The 17,442-nt window shown below is 39.1% G+C and overlaps 1 protein-coding gene across 1 annotated transcript in view; it reads left to right on the forward strand.

Moving 5' to 3' along the window:
- LOC140226827 (ral GTPase-activating protein subunit alpha-1-like) overlaps positions 1-17,442 on the forward strand; it is a 102,676-nt gene that overhangs the window by 47,608 nt on the left and 37,626 nt on the right. The window contains 13 exon segments of the mRNA XM_072307258.1: positions 3,653-3,787; positions 4,813-4,980; positions 6,329-6,439; positions 7,228-7,296; positions 8,407-8,532; positions 8,969-9,179; positions 9,777-9,832; positions 10,354-10,557; positions 11,046-11,184; positions 11,845-12,014; positions 12,833-13,014; positions 13,912-14,019; positions 14,719-14,790. Of these exon segments, the coding sequence (XP_072163359.1) occupies positions 3,653-3,787; positions 4,813-4,980; positions 6,329-6,439; positions 7,228-7,296; positions 8,407-8,532; positions 8,969-9,179; positions 9,777-9,832; positions 10,354-10,557; positions 11,046-11,184; positions 11,845-12,014; positions 12,833-13,014; positions 13,912-14,019; positions 14,719-14,790 (1,751 nt within the window).

Here is a 17,442-nt window from a genome sequence, read left to right on the forward strand (position 1 = left end):
GGCGATTTTCAGCATTCATACATGGTGGAAATCACTGATCTCTGTGAGGAACACGATCATTGGGGGAAATTATAGCTGCTTTGGTGGAGGTCTGCGCTCTCAAGAGTGTTTCTTTAGTTTTTGATTTGATGGGGTGTGGGGGATGGGGAGAGAGAGTTGATAATGTCTAACTACTGTAAAGCCAGAAATGTTCACATGCATTTTAACTTTGCGAGAGCCCGAAATTTGCGAAATTAAAATTCATGCGAAAGTTCTTGTCTAGACTATATATTTTGAATGCAATGGGCAATTCGCAAAAAGTTCATGCCACAAAAATATCTTGCTTTACAGAATGATCATATACCAGTGTGCCCTGCTACCTGTTCCTGCAGCTCTTTCTCTTTTTTTTTTTTTTTTTTTTGATCGCGTAACTCCTGTGAAAGTAAGTGTGTGGTGTGTTCATGTGAAGCATGTTGGCTGTACTGTTATCTCTCTGTTGGCTTCTCTGCCTATCTGTCCAGCATGCACACCTCGTTTTTTGTATGTATCTATGTCAGTGAGTGAGTGTGTGTACGTGTATGTGTGTGTGTGTTTGTCTATGTGTGTGTGTGTGTGTCATTTCTTCTAATCTTCGTAAGTATGCGGATACCACTTACAATGAAGAAGTTTGACATTTACCTGTACTTATAAATATGAGAGTAAAAGAGATACAAATTCCATGTCTGTTTTCATCTTAGAAGTGCATGCTCCGAGTTGATCCCCCACAAAAACAACAAAACAAAACAAAAAAACAAAACAAAATATGGAGATATAAGATTCCCCAATGTATTCTCGCATTTGTGCATACACTGCATCAAAATATGGCGTAGTCATCGTGAGTGAGTGTTTTATCATCATGCTGTCACTGGAAGGGAGATCAACACTTAAATCCTACTGCATTGAGTCATCATTAAGGAAAAGCATTGGCCTAGTTCTTTTCCCCCTCCCCTCCCTCCCCTCCCCCCCCCCCCCCCACTGGCATGTACACACTTAAAGCTCATCGATGTTGACATTTGACTTGCATACCATAATCCTTGTCAACGTCCTATCAAAAAGAAGAGGAAAAAAAAAAAGTGCTGTGCTTAGGCCAGACTTGAATATCTCCATGCCGTGATTCAGCCATGCCACTTGGCAGTTGTTATTTCCTGTCATTTCATGGCTGTGAGATATCTATTATATGTGCCGTATTGCTGCCACGAAAAGATACAAATAGCTACCTACTTGGCAAAGTCCAAGATGGCTAGTATTGCAGAGCCAGTTAAGCCGCCGAGTTCTGTCGCCGTGTAGTTCAGTGCCAGTGGCAGTAACTTCCATGTGACAAACTCAAGAGGCGCCCCTTGAATTGTCACCACTGCAAGATTAATTGCTCTCACTGTGCGTGTAAGTGTTGTATTTATGGTATTTGCTGTTGTGAGCTGTGCAAAGAAGCATAGTGCATGTTCTCTGTATGTAATAGTATATATCATCCTGTTTGTGCGTTTCTACTGGAATTATGACGTATGCTCATGTGAACTCGTCTGAACTTCAAAGATCAGCTGACTTTTGTTATACTGCCCAAAAGGCATAGTGGTAGCTGTTAGTGGTGAGTCCTTCAAAAACAAATACCAAATTTTACTTTTGTTTTGAACTTTTTGTGTGAGAATATGCCGCTGTCTATCATGTGGTGGTCGTAGGGAAGTGTTTGTTGTGAAGTATGTTACTGGTCCTCTTTTTGTATGTGATCATGAGCCCATAGGACATAGAGAAGGAAGTTATAGTGTGTTGTTTTTTTCCAGTGCATTGCATTTGAATAAAACATTACGATACATCATTTGTTTTGTCATGTTTATCTCAGGAATCTTCCCCCCCCCCCTCAAAAGTCCCAGAGGGCAGTTTTGGTAGTGTAACAGTATTCTTTGTGAAACAGTCTTGAATCTTATGTTCATGAATGATAATTTGAGTGTAAATATGAGTACTTTTACAGTGTTGGTGAATGGATATGAGACATAATTTGTATGAAATATCAATTTCTTGTGAAAATGATCAAAATACATTTGAAATATTCATAAGACTTGTTTGAAGCTTTGTATGCTGGGAAGAGATAGCCTATGAAGTTTTAGACAGTTGCTCAAATTCTGCACACATTACAGTGGAAATCATATCATTTTATGCTTGGTATCAACTGTAACAGCTGTTTTGTAAGGTTTAGAGACTTCCTCATTTCTAAAGCCAAAAGGTCTTTCTTTCTTTTCTTTTCTTTTTTTTTGGGGGGGGGGGGTGGGGAGGGGGGGGGGGGGAGTGGGGAGGGGGGTTAGATGTTAGATTTAGTCTTCATGCATTGATTATCTTCTAATGAAATGTTGCTTTCGTTTTGTTTTGAGGATAATTTCAGGTGTCTGTCATACACCTGTAATGCCTTGAAAGAGGTGGACACCAAATTTAAAGTTGCAGGAGCATCTCCAGGATTTAAACTCTGATGTTTATCTTTGCTGGATAAACCTCCATGAGTTGATTTAGATGCAAAATTGATAATGCAGTTAGAGTAATTGAAGATAGAATTCCCTATTAAAAAAACAACAACAACAAAATCAGCTGCAATGCTCATTACTGTGGACACCAAAATGTTTCCTAATTTCAATGCCTAACAGCATTGCTAAGTTACTGTTATTTTGGCTACCATTTGTGTGTTGTCATACTGCATAGAGTTCTTCACACCAGAGAAGTTACAATCCTCGATCTTATCTGTAAGGCTTTTTTTTCCCCCAATCCCCATGGTATAATGTTCATTACTGCAGAATGCAGTAGGTTGGACAGCAAGAGAAACTCTTGTTACACTTACGGGAGACTAGCTATTTGAGGCACTCTTCAACATTTCATCAGGATTTTTTTGATATTTACTGCGGAGTACATGTATGTGCAGCGAGTCAAAACTGAAAATGATATGGATTTATTTGAAATAAGTGCATGCATGGTTTCTTCCTTTATGCTTTAAGTGCATCTAGTCACACTTTTAATGCCTAAAATAGGCTATATTTGCTGTATAATGTTCCATAGCAGAGATGTTTTTATTCAATTTTAAGTGTTTTCTCAAATTTCAATTTCATGGATGTTTTGACTCAATTTTGTCTTCTTTTTTTTTCCTCAGATGACATCCGTATTTGAAACAAAGTATGACATTTTTTCTTTTGTGCAGAAATCTCTCCAAAATTGTAAAAATATACAAATACATTTTGATTTGCATTCTTTTTTTCTTTTTTTTTAGCTGTGAGTAAAGTATTACCATTTGATGAGATTTATAATAAATTGAAAGAATACTTGTCTTTAGAAAAAAAAAAAAATGTCATAAGACCATGTTAACCAGTAATCAAGCAGGTTTCACTTTGTGTCATGGAATCACTCTGACTGAGGCTGACAGAAAGTTTGGAGTTTAATGAAAATGTCAAGGTGACTTTTTTTTTTTTTTTTTAATAATGCTGTGAACAGAAATATGCTCTTTGCTGAACCAATCTGCTCTGGGTCTTTTTAGTTTGTTTGTTTGGAGTTACAAAAGTTGCCTGTTACACCCATTTTATGAACCTCGGATACTTCTGGCAATGAATGTTGGCCATCTTATGAAATCTGACAGATTCTATCCCCTCTCCGTCTCGATGCTCAGGCTCCGCGGGTCGAAGCACTCTCCCTCCTAGGCTCTCTGGTGTGCTTTCCCAACATGTTCTGTAACCTGACGGTGTTCCAGCCCTCCTCCAACGATCTCAGTACCATGGTCTGCAGTGACATCAAGCCGGTCAAGGTGGGTGGAGCGGAAGTGTGCTCAGGGGGGCGCTTCGTGACGCGTTTTGTCCAACAAATTTGTCAGATTTCAGTAGCTTATAACAGTTTGTCAGAAAAAAATATCTGTCACAACATTTTACGAAATGCCCCCTGGGGAAAATATCTGACAAACTGTTATAAGCTACTGATATCCTTACTTCTGAGTGGCTGGGAACAAATTTGTCCGATAGATTTGTCGCACAAAACACTTCATGAGATACCCCCCTGGTTGCGGTAAAATTGTTCCAGCCAATCATGGCTTCCATCTATCTCGTTTGGTTTGTAAATGCAAAACTGAAACCCATTGTTTGTTGACAAAAGTATGATGTAATTTCAAAAGAAAGTGTAACAAAGTGTCATCTGTATAAGTGACAGTGACAGCTAAATAACAATGTACTGTCTATTGATTAATGAAATTATGCATTTTTTGTATTTCAGTTCAAATGCCAGAGGAAAGTAATGTGAGGGCATAAATAAAATTGTTGTGGTAGACAATTCCTGGCTTCATTGAAAATGACCTTAAACTCTGAACAAATGCAAGCATTTTTAGAAAGCTGTAACTCCATTAGCCATGATGCCATTAACTCTGTGAGCTTTTAGAACAGACAGTGCCAAAAGGCCTGGAGGTCATTCATGTCGCAATTAAATGCTGACACATTATTGGAACTGTGTATGCTGCAGTGCAGTTGAAGTTACGTCATAGCCAAGAGAATGTCTAGTGCATATTTATTACAGAAGGTCAGTTAATATCCTTTCTAATCACACAAAAATTGATTTCCTTTCTTTTTCTGCTGCATATCATGAATTATCATATGCTGTTTATATAGCTTGTCTGTGCTGCACGTTTATACCGTAAGAAAAAGATCCCAGATGCAGTGCAAAGACACAACGTTAGAACGATAAGAACTGAAAGTACACCCTACACTTCTGCATCAATTAATGAAGTGTCGTTTTCAAGAGTACCTGGTAATGAGAGTGGTTTTATTTTTACAATCTTGCCATCAGGATCACTTGATCACCATCTTGCTGAAGTGCGGCAAGAAGGAACCAAACTGTGAAGCCCGCTGCATTGCACTCTGCGGACTTGGCATCTTTGTGTATGAGGAGCTCGTGCACACGACCTTTCACCCCAGAGTAAAGGAAGCAATCAACGTCCTCTTAGCCAGCCTGAAGGTCAGTCGAAGAGAAGAAATTTGTGCATTCACACTCTGGAAGCTGGTAGATAACAATTCTATTTGACTCTGTTTTTAAAGTATTCTTCAACAAAAGTTAATCGTTTGTGAACGGTTATTGATATATTTGGCTTTATTTCTTTATATATTTATTAATTTTTTTTTGTTAATGTATCCATTCTTTCATTCATTCAGTCATTCATTCATTTTTTCATTGAACTATTTGCTTGTGAAAAGAGTCAATCATACAAAATTCATTTTATATCATGTTGCTGGTCAAAACAGGTAACAGGCAATAAGTGCTCATAAATTTCAACGCAGATATCGCTATGGAGAACAAATAGATATATCGTCGCTAGGTCGGTAAGACCTTGTATCTACAAAATGTCAAATGTTTAGGAGAGAAAAAAAAAACATGGCAGCCAAAGCACTGTATCAAATGGGAATGCCTTTCCTTTAACATGCCGTGGTGGCTAAGACTGCTAGAATTTGAACAGGACATCTCTGAAGTGATTATCTTGCCGTTAATCAAAGAAAGTTTTAGATAAAGATCTTGTCATCCCAGCGACAATATATGCATTTCAATTGTCAAAGTATTGATCACATATACACGAGATTTTATATTTTGATCATGTCTAGAGGGCAGTTCCAGGATATGTCAACAAATTGCATCCATTAAAATGGTCAGATTGAACCCTGTCCTCCTAATTTTCCTGTATCCTCTATTCTAACTGCTGGTGCAAATCGAGATGCAAGCACCCATGTTTAGATTGAGATATCAGAGGTTTTCATGGAAGAAGATTGCAAATAACATCTTCAGCTACATTACCATATTCTTAACTCCTAGCCTTGAATTATGTGAAAGAAACTCTCTTAAGTCATTCCTCATGTCTGTGGTATCTTCAGTGCTCTCAGTGACTGTAAGACTAATGTTCAGGTATTATTTTGTTAATTTGATCATAATCAGCACAATTCTTCCCAAAACCAGATAGAAATGCATTCTCTGAACTGGTGTGTGCATTAAGACAATGTGCTTTGTTCAGAATGACAGACTGTTAACAATCTTGTAGCCGTCACAGGTATAGAATGATATGATAGTCTGTCATTTACGAGTATGATATTATATATCGTGTGTATGGTGTATGGTTAAAATGTGATAGATAAAAGGGGAGTTTTCTTCACTGGGAAATATCTAGAACTGCTTATCCCTTATTTGTTGACCCATTTCAAATGTTTGCATTTTTAGGTTTTGTATTTCATAATCTTGAAGTGTTTAGGTTTTGTTTTTCATAATATATATATATTTTTTTGGTTTGTATTTCATGGTTTCTCTCTCAAAACACACTTAGTTCCACAACAAGCTGGTTGGACAGGTGGCGTGTGACATGCTGTTGTGTATATGTGACCATGCTGAGAGACTGAGGAGACATATGCCAGAAGCCCCAAAGAAAATCATTGAAGTGAGTGACATGCGGCCTTCTGAAAGTAATATCCCATAGTGCAGACAAAGTAGGCATGAACTGCAATTTACTGTAAAAGTGGATATTTTCGCGCGACTAATTTTTCGCGCTAGACCAGGTCAGAAGAGTTTTGCGTGTTTTTAATTCCGCGGAATCAAGACATTATGCACAGGAACGTATGGCAAGCAAAAATATTTGCGTGTTTTTATTTTCGCGCTAGTTTCTGGTTGCGCGAAATGCGCGAAAATTTCAACACCGCGAAAATTTCCACTTTTACAGTATGCTGCTCAGTTATTGTGCGATCCCCCAAACTTGATATTCTGTCGTGCACAATCTTGCAACCTCTTGGTATAAGTTTAAAGCTTCTTGTCTTTGTTAGTCATAACAACACAATGATGATGATGAAGATGATTAAAGAATAGTAAAATCATCAGCTGTTTTTCATACATCACTGTCCCCACCACAATGTGGTTCCCGTAGCACTTTATGGTATATTATTACCATCATCACTGGAATCAAACCCACATCTAGCTGCACCGACTCCACCACTTTGGGAGCTTTCTAGGTAGACTGCCACTAATAAAAACACACACATGCCAAATCAGTCCACATAACCCAATTGTTCCTTGTGAATTGAGAGTTAAATATTGTCGAGAATCCAAGGACATAAACATAGAGATTTGCCTCTCCATATGTGTGCTTTTGGAATTTGTCACATTGATCCTTCTACTTTTCTAAGAAAATTATGTGAAATTTAAAATTAAGTTGTGTCTCTCTCCCTGTCCCAGGTGATAGCCATGACGGTAGCCAGTCTCTTGCCAAGCACAGAGATGACAGAACATGAAGAGGGCAGAAAGGTGAGCTCAGAATAACTCTCGTGCTCTTGCCAGATATCCATCCATATTTATACTCATAATTTCAATGGAAAGTCATGCTAGAGATGAGAATGATATCAAAGCACAGACAGGTGAATGAATCATGCATCTCTTTAGTAAGAGTTCAAATATGAAACAGAGACTGTTTTACACTGCGCTCGTGAGAGGAAAGAAATTGATTCTTATTACCAGTCTGACCTAAAAAAAAAACAAAAGCAAAAACCCAAGTTGTTCACTATATATGTGACCTTGCATCAGAAAACCAACAAAAAGTCGCCAGACATGGATTTTAAGTTAAGGGCAGATTCCGAAAGAGCAGACTTTAAGCTTTAAAATGACATAGAACTCAATTCAAATGGACTCTCCTCACCTATCTAAACACTGAAAAGAAAGCACACACTCTGGAAAAGTGTGAATTGAGAAAAGAGGTTCTGAAGTACAGAGGCTCTGAAGTACAGGGTCTATTCAAGCACTTAATCTTTACTGAAAGCCATGCTAGCTGTGTGATGAAAGGGACAAACACAGGATGTAAACCACAAGAGCAACAACAATGAAGAGATTATGAGATTAAGCTGAAATTGAGCATGCTCTATTAACACATTATGACCATGATTAATGTCAACTTTAAAAGCAGTAGCATTATCCTTTCATAAGTTATTAGACTGGAAAGTGAAGAGTGTGCAAAGGATTTCAAGAAATGAAAAGGGGCCTCTAAAAAATACCTGATCATTCTACTCTTCCCCCAAAAAGGGTTGTAGAAAAACTGCTGGAAACACACTTTCCCATTCATGTTACGATCCCAAACTAAAGAATAATATAGAAGAGGGATAACTCTTTCAGAAAATATGAAAAACTCAAGATTGACTCGGTTGACCCATTTCACCTTTTTTGAGTGCTCACGTAAAATCAAGGGGTGCAACTCTTTGTTGGTTTTGTGATGCATGGTCACATATGACTTTAATAAATCTGACGTACATTATGCAAGTGACTGCGTTTGAAGGATGAGATCGTGAAATTGAGTGCTCATAGTTGTTACCACATTGAGATTAAACTGGTTTCACACGGCTGTCTATGGCCTGCTTTCTGTTGCAGCTGATTGTGTCTCTTATGTTCTGCCTGTCCGAGTGGTGCATGGCCGTCCCGCTGGGCATGCTGCAGGAGAGTGCCGAGAACAAGTCCAAGCGTGAAAATAGCCCTCTCATTCATACAGTATTTAAGGTGAGTTGATATAGGATGGGGGTGGCCAGGTAGTATTTATTCATAAGTGATAAAGTGGGTTGGGGGGATGGTGGTAGTGAGTAAAGTCAAAGAAAAGGAAAAGACATATTATTCTGTATCAATTGCAAAATGTGTTGGTGATTTTCATCTTAAAAGCCTTGCATAAAGCAAGAAAGTGTGCAAGAAGTAATGTTGTGGGATGTTATTTTAAAATCAGAGTAAATCTCTTGCATACCCAGTCAAGGATAATTTTGCCTGATTTACCATGTCATTATGATAATAGCCACATGTGCACTTGTGTGTTTGTGTGTGTGTGATATCAAATTAGGATATTATTGGCCTTATACTTAATGAAAACAGAGCTCTAATGCGTTGTCAATACATGAGCCATGTAATCAATTTATAGATGCGGCGATGCTAATTTTTCTGTCTGCAGGTCTTGCAGACGGCGGCAGAGGAGATGCCGGAGGACGCCCGTGGCATGGTGAACTTTGCTGAGCTGGCATCACCAGACTATGACCCCCACATCAATCTGGATGCCCTCAAGGATGGACACACCCTCCACCCTGCCCTCAAGAACAACACCCCCGACTTCACGGAGTACGCCTTCGAGGATGGTGAGTGAGCTGCTTTGATGCACACATACTGTATTTGTGCAAGCTTGTTGGTCACCTGTATGATGCTTTCCACTTTTGTGTGCTTTTTTTTTAATGCAATTTTGCATAATGATAAATTTGACTTTGATAGAGTGAAATCAGAGATACAGAACAGTAGAAGTTTCATCAAAAACTGATGGGGAATGAAACCCAAATATATGTGTTAATCAAGTGAATGCAGAAATGTTAGTTAAATACATCAGTGAAATTTGAGGAAAACCATACAGCCCTTTCAAAAGGTAAAAAGATTTTATGTTTCAGCTCAGCCATTGTTGGATTTATGAGAAGATTACAACAGTACATGCTAACACTGTAGGTCAACAAAAAGTGTATAGAGAATTCCACAAAATTTCGTTTCTTTGTGAATATATATCATTATATTTTCATGTTTTTCATCTGCATGAAGAGGTACCGCTAATAGAATTCTGTGCATAAGAGACCCTGTGGTTGAAGAAATTGTACTATATTTTCAGCACTAGCACTACATTTTCTGTGAGAACATGATGTATGTCATATGGATAGATGGTTGGAGGTGATATATTTTCATCTTTTGATACTGAATATGGTGACTGTGCTTTCCTTCATCAGCAGAACCGGTTTCAGTTTCTTACCCGTCAGAGCTGACAAGATTAACAGCACGAACAGTAAGTTGGATTCACTGGGCATTGAGCTTGGTTTAATTATAATGGTGATGATGATTATGATGATGATAAAAGTGATGTTGCTGAGCATGTGCAAGAGTATGATAATGTTAGTATTAAACAACAATTTGCATTACTTCCCTTGTACAAAGTGAAATAAAGAGGATCACTTGGAAGATGTTACTTATATACAGAGCAACAACAAACACGTGCATAAATGCTTGCAATAGTAATAATGATCGGGAAAATGTCTCATTTCAGAGGGATTTTATTTCATAACAAAATCACCATGCATGATACTTTGAAGTTCCATTGATTTCTGGTATTCTGTGCATTTTTACAGAATTCTAAGACTACAGAACTGCTTGATTTCTGTAAATCATATACCTGTCATAGTTTTGGGTAGGGCAGGGCAGGGGGGCTCTTACATATGTATGTAACGTTGGATTTTGCTGGTCTGGATCCTGTGTGAATCACTGGTTCTGTGATTCATATTTCATAGTTTTGTCTTCTCCAACCACAAGGTGCTTGCCCATCTGGTGGACAAACTCGGACATTTCCCCCTCGGGGGAGGGCCAGCGTGTGTGACATCACTGGTCAACGAGGTGGACGATCTCCCAGGATTCGAGACAGAGGACATCACTCCCCGGCTGTTTGAGTCCCAGAACGTCCAGTTCTTCATCTACAATGATGCAGCCCTGATCTCTGTGGAGCAGCTACCTCCCCTGGTATGTCCCCACAGACACACGACCCACATTCACAAGAGTAGTTTAATGTAGTCTGTAGATTATGCAAACTGTGATTGCGCAAATCGTCATAACATATCATATATTCCAATAGACGTTCAATACTGAATGCACATTGGCATGCATATGTGCACAGTATGCCTATTTCGTGCTTGCTTTTGTCCACGGGGTAAATGTATTAAACCATTGACTTGATTTGATTTGATTTGAGTCATCAGACCAGAGGCAGCTAAGCCTCAGACCTCTTTGAACTAACATTTAACACAAAGTCGGCCTTGAGCTGATCCCTGAAGAGGTCTTATTCTTGCTAAAAGATATTGCAGTGTGATATGGGGCTGCTCTTCTTCTGTTCAAATCTAGAGCTAGGCTGTGGTATCTTAGCTTCCTCATTCCTTGTGTGTGGAATGCTGCAACAACATTAGTGTGGGACTTCATTTTGTTTTGTTTTGTTTTGTTTTTTATTTGTTCAGGATGATGGCTCTGAGTCCAATCTTTCACTGGCGACCTCTGACCTCCGTGTGGTGGTGCGTAATGTGACGGGGAAGTTTGCTTGGGATGGGAGGATCATCTACGGCCCAGCCGAGTGCAAGGCGCAGAGGACAAGATTAGGTCAGTACACCATTCAGCTGCTCACATTCGCTGTGGGACTGTGTGTTGGTAGAAGTAGACAAGATATCCTTCCCCAAGGAAATCTATGAGTTGTTGATAAAACTGGAAGAAAGATACATGTATATTCATTTCATCTCAATATATCAACAGGCACTGACTTAGCTGCAATCATGTCTGGTTGTTATTTACTGTCTGCAAGCCCATTGTGATAGGTTTGATATAGTATACTAAGCGATAGTTATGTTCAAGATAATGAAGTAGCTTTATGTTTCACTGAACGAATTCAAAATATTTCCGCTTGTTATGTGTGAACGTGTTCTTGATGCATCACTGGTAATAATCCTCATAGTTAGAGTGATGTAATGAAATGGCTGTGATGAAGAATAATATGAAATGGCTGAAGAATGCTTATTGTCGTTGTGATTTATAGTCCACACATTCGTAAAAATGAGGGACATTTTGAGTAGACAACTATTAGGAACATATTTTTTCCAGTCTGTGGAATTGCATTTTCTTTCCCCCAAAGTATACTTGAGTTGTAAGCATAGGGTTGCAGAAAATGTTGAGTCTCCTATGTGAACAATCCTCCCCGACACATTTTGCTGAAAATAGTCAATCCATGTATTTCTTCCCCCCCCCCCCCCCTCCATTCCTTTACAGTGTCACTAAGAAAGACTCCGGTAGCTCCAGTGGAGGACAACGACTCAGCCTTCTGGCTGCACCCCAAGACCAAGAAGCTCTCAGTGGACATCATCACCAACAACCGGAGGACGAGGAGTACTGTGCCGTCATGGCAGGAGGAGGGGGACTCTCTGGACGTCCTCAATGAGGTGCGTTCAACGCTTCCGCGGTCTCACCCTCGCGTAACTTTGTCCAACGACTTCACTCATTATGTTACCAACCAAAGTACTAAACCTGCACTCTCGTTACTGCTCGCCACTACCCATGCCTTCGAGCTGAGCTGGTATTATTCCAGTCAGTCTCTGTAGTTGCGTCAGTTTATTCTACCATACAGACGATAGATCCCAACAAGACACCCCAAATGTAGATGCTCATCTCACATGACTTTGTAGGCAATATTTTGTCGGAGACAAATAAGCCAGTTTGTGCATGTTGAGCAGAAAATAGTCACTTGTACCAACAGGGCTTGTTGGTTTTTAAATTCACTGAGATAAGCAGCCAGAATGTAGCAATTATTCAGGTAATCCTTATGAATGGCGCTTGCCAGCATTTTCACCTTAACGACAAAAGTGGTATTCAGCAGTGTCATATAGAAAAAGATTGTTGAATACATTAAATGCAAAATAATGAAATGCATATTTTTCCTAAGTGTTAACTGGACCATTCTGGTCTCCTAGTCTACACAAGTTCATCCTTTGTTTGAACAGGATTTGTGGATTCCATACATTGTTTCATCAGGCAAGTTTATGCATCATGTCACTTTGAAAACGAATGAAGTGCTTAACCAACTGAGAAAAGAGAAAGGTCATTTGTACCTATGTGCACATGAGCTTACTCCAAACTGGCTTATAGGCAGTTTTGATTTTGATTGTCTCTGAAATGAGGCAATTTGTTCAAGAGTAAAGGCTTGTGCTTTCTCCTTGAATATCATTGTGTTCTATTCTGCTGTTTTGTCTGTACTCTGTAGCTCCAGCAGTACATCGGCTTCACCAGTCCGGAGTGTCTGTTGAGGCCGGGGGTGCCCCTCAACATCCCCTTCCCATCCCCGGCGGACATGTGCTCCGACATGGAGCGCTATGCCATGGGGGCGCTCTTGAAGGAGTGTGACAGGGAGGTGGAGTACGTGGAAAGACACGGAGAGGAGGAGAGGTAAGCTCTTACGAGGGAAATTTCCATGTTTTTGAGATTGCTGTCATGGCCTCATACCATAATGGTATTACGTTTATCTTAACCTGTTGAAGACTATAGTCCCGAGTATATTTGGGTGGATGTATGTGTGAAATGTGTGTTATAGCAAATCACTTCGTCCTCAATGGTTTAAAGGTCCTGTTTATCTATGAGAACAGTGATTAAAAAAAATTTTCAAGATATGACATTTAATGCATATGTGTAGGTCTGTTGTACCACGAAACATCCTATCATATAAAATTTAGCCTAAAGTATAAGGAGATATCTGTATTTTTCTCAATAAACCGTAACTGCAGACGGTTCAGTTTTGAAACATTTTTATTATAACTATTGTTCACATTTTGTATATTTAACAATACTTAACATCGATTTTACCGATTCAGATTTTTACAGTGGTTGTTTCTATCCTTAATTCTCATTTTAGAACTATTTTCAAGCGCTGATGTTGAGGTTTTTGTTTCATCTGCAAATGGTAAATTATGCCTTTAAGACGAATATCAGCAAAAGATGGGAGTCCATGAAAAAAAGGGGAAAATAATCTTTTAGGAGAAATGCAAAATAATAATAATAAAAATAGTAATGATGATGATGATGATGTTGATGACGATGATGATGTGGATGATGATGATGATGATGATGATGATGATGTGGATGATGATGATGATGACGATGATGATGATGATGATGATGATGGTGTGGATGATGATGATGATGATGATGATGATGACAATGATAATAATGATAATGAATTACTGAAAAGGGTCGTCCCTCAGTGTCGAATGTAAGATCGTCAGGACTAAATAAGGTTGTTTTGATATTTTTCTTAATTTCTATGACCCGATGTCCCTCACTTTTCAGTATGGTTGCTGAGGAGTGCTGGCAGACAGCTCACCAGGATCCCCAGTCCCAGTTTTACCTATGCAGACAGCTCATCTCTCAGCTGGGCATGATGAATTGGGACAAGAGGTATGAACACACTTTTTACACCCCTCCACCCAAACCCCACCCCACCCCCTTCCCCCATCCCCCTTCAACTTGCAGACAATTAAGTCCCACATGATAATTGGGACAGTGACCGTGAACAAAGAAAGACCTTGTATCTGTGGAAGATCACAGATACTTTTCGTCTTGTCTATGCTGTGCTGTCATATTGGTGTTACCCTCACCTTTTTCTTTTTCTTTTGACTAAACTTACAAAGGATACTTGATGTTAATAGATAATTTCTAATAGAATGTGAAGTTTTGTTTGTTTTGACAGTGCCATAAAGTGTAATTTGTCCTTTCACTATTTCTCTTTAGTAAAAAAGAAAAGAGTCAGTGAAAACACGGCAATAGTCAAAATGCTGCTGACCCCAGGCTTACTTATGTTCAACTAAGGGGTTCGTGTTTTGCTTTTGTTTTTTTGTTGTTGTTGATGTTGTTGTTGTTGTTTTTTATGCTTTTATTTCTGGGGGTGGGCTGTAAAATTAGCGGGATACTATTCACTCATGTACTCATTTCATAGTCCTTGGATATTTATTTCCAGTGTGCCTTTCTTCACGAGTCTGATCGATAGCTGGTCAGCCTCTGCGGGATTTCGTTTCCTCATCTACCAGTTTGCCATTTTTTGAGCTTTGGTGTGCTGCGTTTGATTAACATTGACATTTTTCACCCCGTTTCTTTCAGGGGAGAAATCGACATTGTGAAGAAGAATGAGCAGTTTGCGAGAGAACTGAAGAATCTTGACTCGAGACAGTGGTGAGTTCAGTCATGCTCCTCATTTTTGAGCCATTTCTCTGGGTTGGGTTAAATGAGGCAAAGTCGACTACTATCATGATTATCCATTTCCATTTCCCAAATTTTACCTTCATTGAGATCACAGAGCTGTAACTGAGAGATGCTTACAAGGCTTATGTGTTCATATTTTGTGTTTCATTGTCCCTCCTTTGCATTTTCTAGACTTGATGTATTTTTATTGTAATCATATGACCTAGATAATTTGTCCAACTGTTCTTTATATGCTCTTTAGATTGAAATGTCTCCTGTGTGGCATTCTAGGCCAAAATACCATGATACCAACTGTATAAGTAACAATTCATGTATATACAGTATCATGAAGGAGACAGTGCAATGTACTTGCAGTTTTTATGCCTCCGCCACGAAGTGGTGCCGGAGGCATTATGTTTTCGGGTTGTCCGTCCGTCCGTCCGTCCGTCCGTCCGTCCGTCCGTCCGTCCTTCCGTCCGTCCGTAATGAATTTTGTGGACAAGGTAACTATCTAAACCTGTTGAGGTATCCTAATGAAACTTGGCATGTATGTGTATTAGGGGGTGAAGTTGTGCCTATCAACTTTTGGGTGCACATGCTCAAGGTCAAAGGTCAAAAGGTCAAGGTCAAATACATAAAATTTCACTATTTCCACCATATCTATTGAATGCCTAAAGATATTTTCTTGAAACTTAGTGTATACATGTATTACCCAATAAAGATTCTCTGGTGAAAGTTTGGGTCATGAGGTCAAAGGTCAAAGGTCAAAAGGTCAGGGTCAAATACGTAAAATTTCACTATTTCCACCATATCTATTGAATGCCTGAAGATATTTTCTTGAAACTTAGTGTATACATGTATTACCCAATTAAGATTCTCTGGTGAAAGTTTGGGTCATGAGGTCAAAGGTCAAAGGTCAAAAGGTCAAGTAAAATATTAAAACTTCTTTTTTTTCTCCGCATCTTGGAAAATTGTTCAAGGTATCTTCATGGAACATAGTATATACATGTACTGACTGGAAGTGATTATCTAGAGAATGTAGGGTTCATGGAGTCAAAGGTCAGGGGTCAAAGGTCAAGTGCAAGACTTCAAAATATTACTATTACCCTCGTATTTATGCAATGCCAGCAGGGTTATTTTTTACACTTGGTGTATGCGTGTGTAACCTAATAGAAATTCTCTGGAAAGTTTTTTTTTTTTCTCTTTTTGCCTCAAAGGTCAAAAGGTCAAAGATCAAGTGAAAGTGCTGAACTAACTTTTTCCTCCATATCTCGGAAGTGGCTCAAGTTACCTTGAAACATATTATGCATGTTCTACCTGAAAGTAATTATCTTATGAATTTTAGGGTCAAGGACCAGATGAAAATGGTAACAATTTACTATTCAATTCAGAAATTGCACTTTTTCTCCACACCTGTACCTTGAAAATTACTCAATGCCTAAATGTATGAATGGGTCAAAGTCAAGTTAAAGTCCTTAAATCCCTAGATACATACTCTCTTATTCATCCAATTAAACCTACGCCAAGGAAGGTGAACATTCAACACATTTGTGACAAACTTGTCATTCCAATATTTTGCCAATTTTGTGAAAATGTAATCACACAGTGTCCACATGTACTATCTAGACCTATTGGGAAAATCATGCATTATGGCGGAGGCATACCAGTCGCCAAAGCGACATTTCTAGTTGTATTCTTGGAATGGTATCATGATGAGTAATACCCCTAAATCTCATGATTATTCCGTACACTTTAGTGCATTCTACATGTAACCTTGTGCTGCTATGTGTTTTGTAGGACTGTGCATAGGTGTGACCCGGGATTTGTGAAAATATTTTCTTTTTCTCTCTCAAGCAGTCAGTGGCTGACTTTGTTTTTCTGTGCATTTCTGTTGTAGGTGATAATTTGAATAATTGTTTAATGCAAAATTACTATTTTGTCATTCTGGTTCACCTCTTCTGCCGAAAGTCACATTGTAAATTTTGTGGTAAGGGCCCGCACAGTCTTTGACAATACTGTAGAACGAGGAATGTTCGAGTGCATTTTTATTTCGCGAATTTCGCAAGCGCCAAGATTTGCGAAATTAAAATGTACGCGAAAGTTCTTGTCTACACTATATGCACTGAATGCCAGTGGCTTTTCGCGAAAATTTCATGCCGCAAAAAAGGCTGTTGGCTCCGATTCATGAAAAATTCATGCCGTGAATATATGTGACCCGCTACAACAAAAGGATCCTAAAGTCGCTGATGGCTTAGCCAAGAATATCGAGTTTGAAGTCACAGCATCAAAATTGGTCAAAACAATCAGATTTCGGTTTTCGGCATAATTTGGTAGTGTAATGTTTTGTCTATCATCTGCCAAAATTTCAAAGCGAAATGATCAAAGGAAAGGCAAAAAATCAGCATTTTTCTGAGCCATGATTTTCCGACTTTCAACGTAACCAAAACGTGTCTGAAGATTTGGATTTAGCGCCGCAGCTAGACTCCGCCCCTAGCAACGAGGGAGTGATATTATTGGTCAGTGCGTGGCATCCTGATTACTGATTGGTCGTGCGGAGACCGTTGGCGCTAAGCTTGAATGAACATTGCGGAGATCGCTAAGAGTGTGCCTTCTATTGTCAAGGGGTGAAAACTGTCTCGCCTC

The sequence above is a fragment of the Diadema setosum genome, chromosome 1, assembly GCF_964275005.1.
Source record: "Diadema setosum chromosome 1, eeDiaSeto1, whole genome shotgun sequence".
NCBI classification, from domain to species: Eukaryota; Metazoa; Echinodermata; class Echinoidea; order Diadematoida; family Diadematidae; genus Diadema; species Diadema setosum.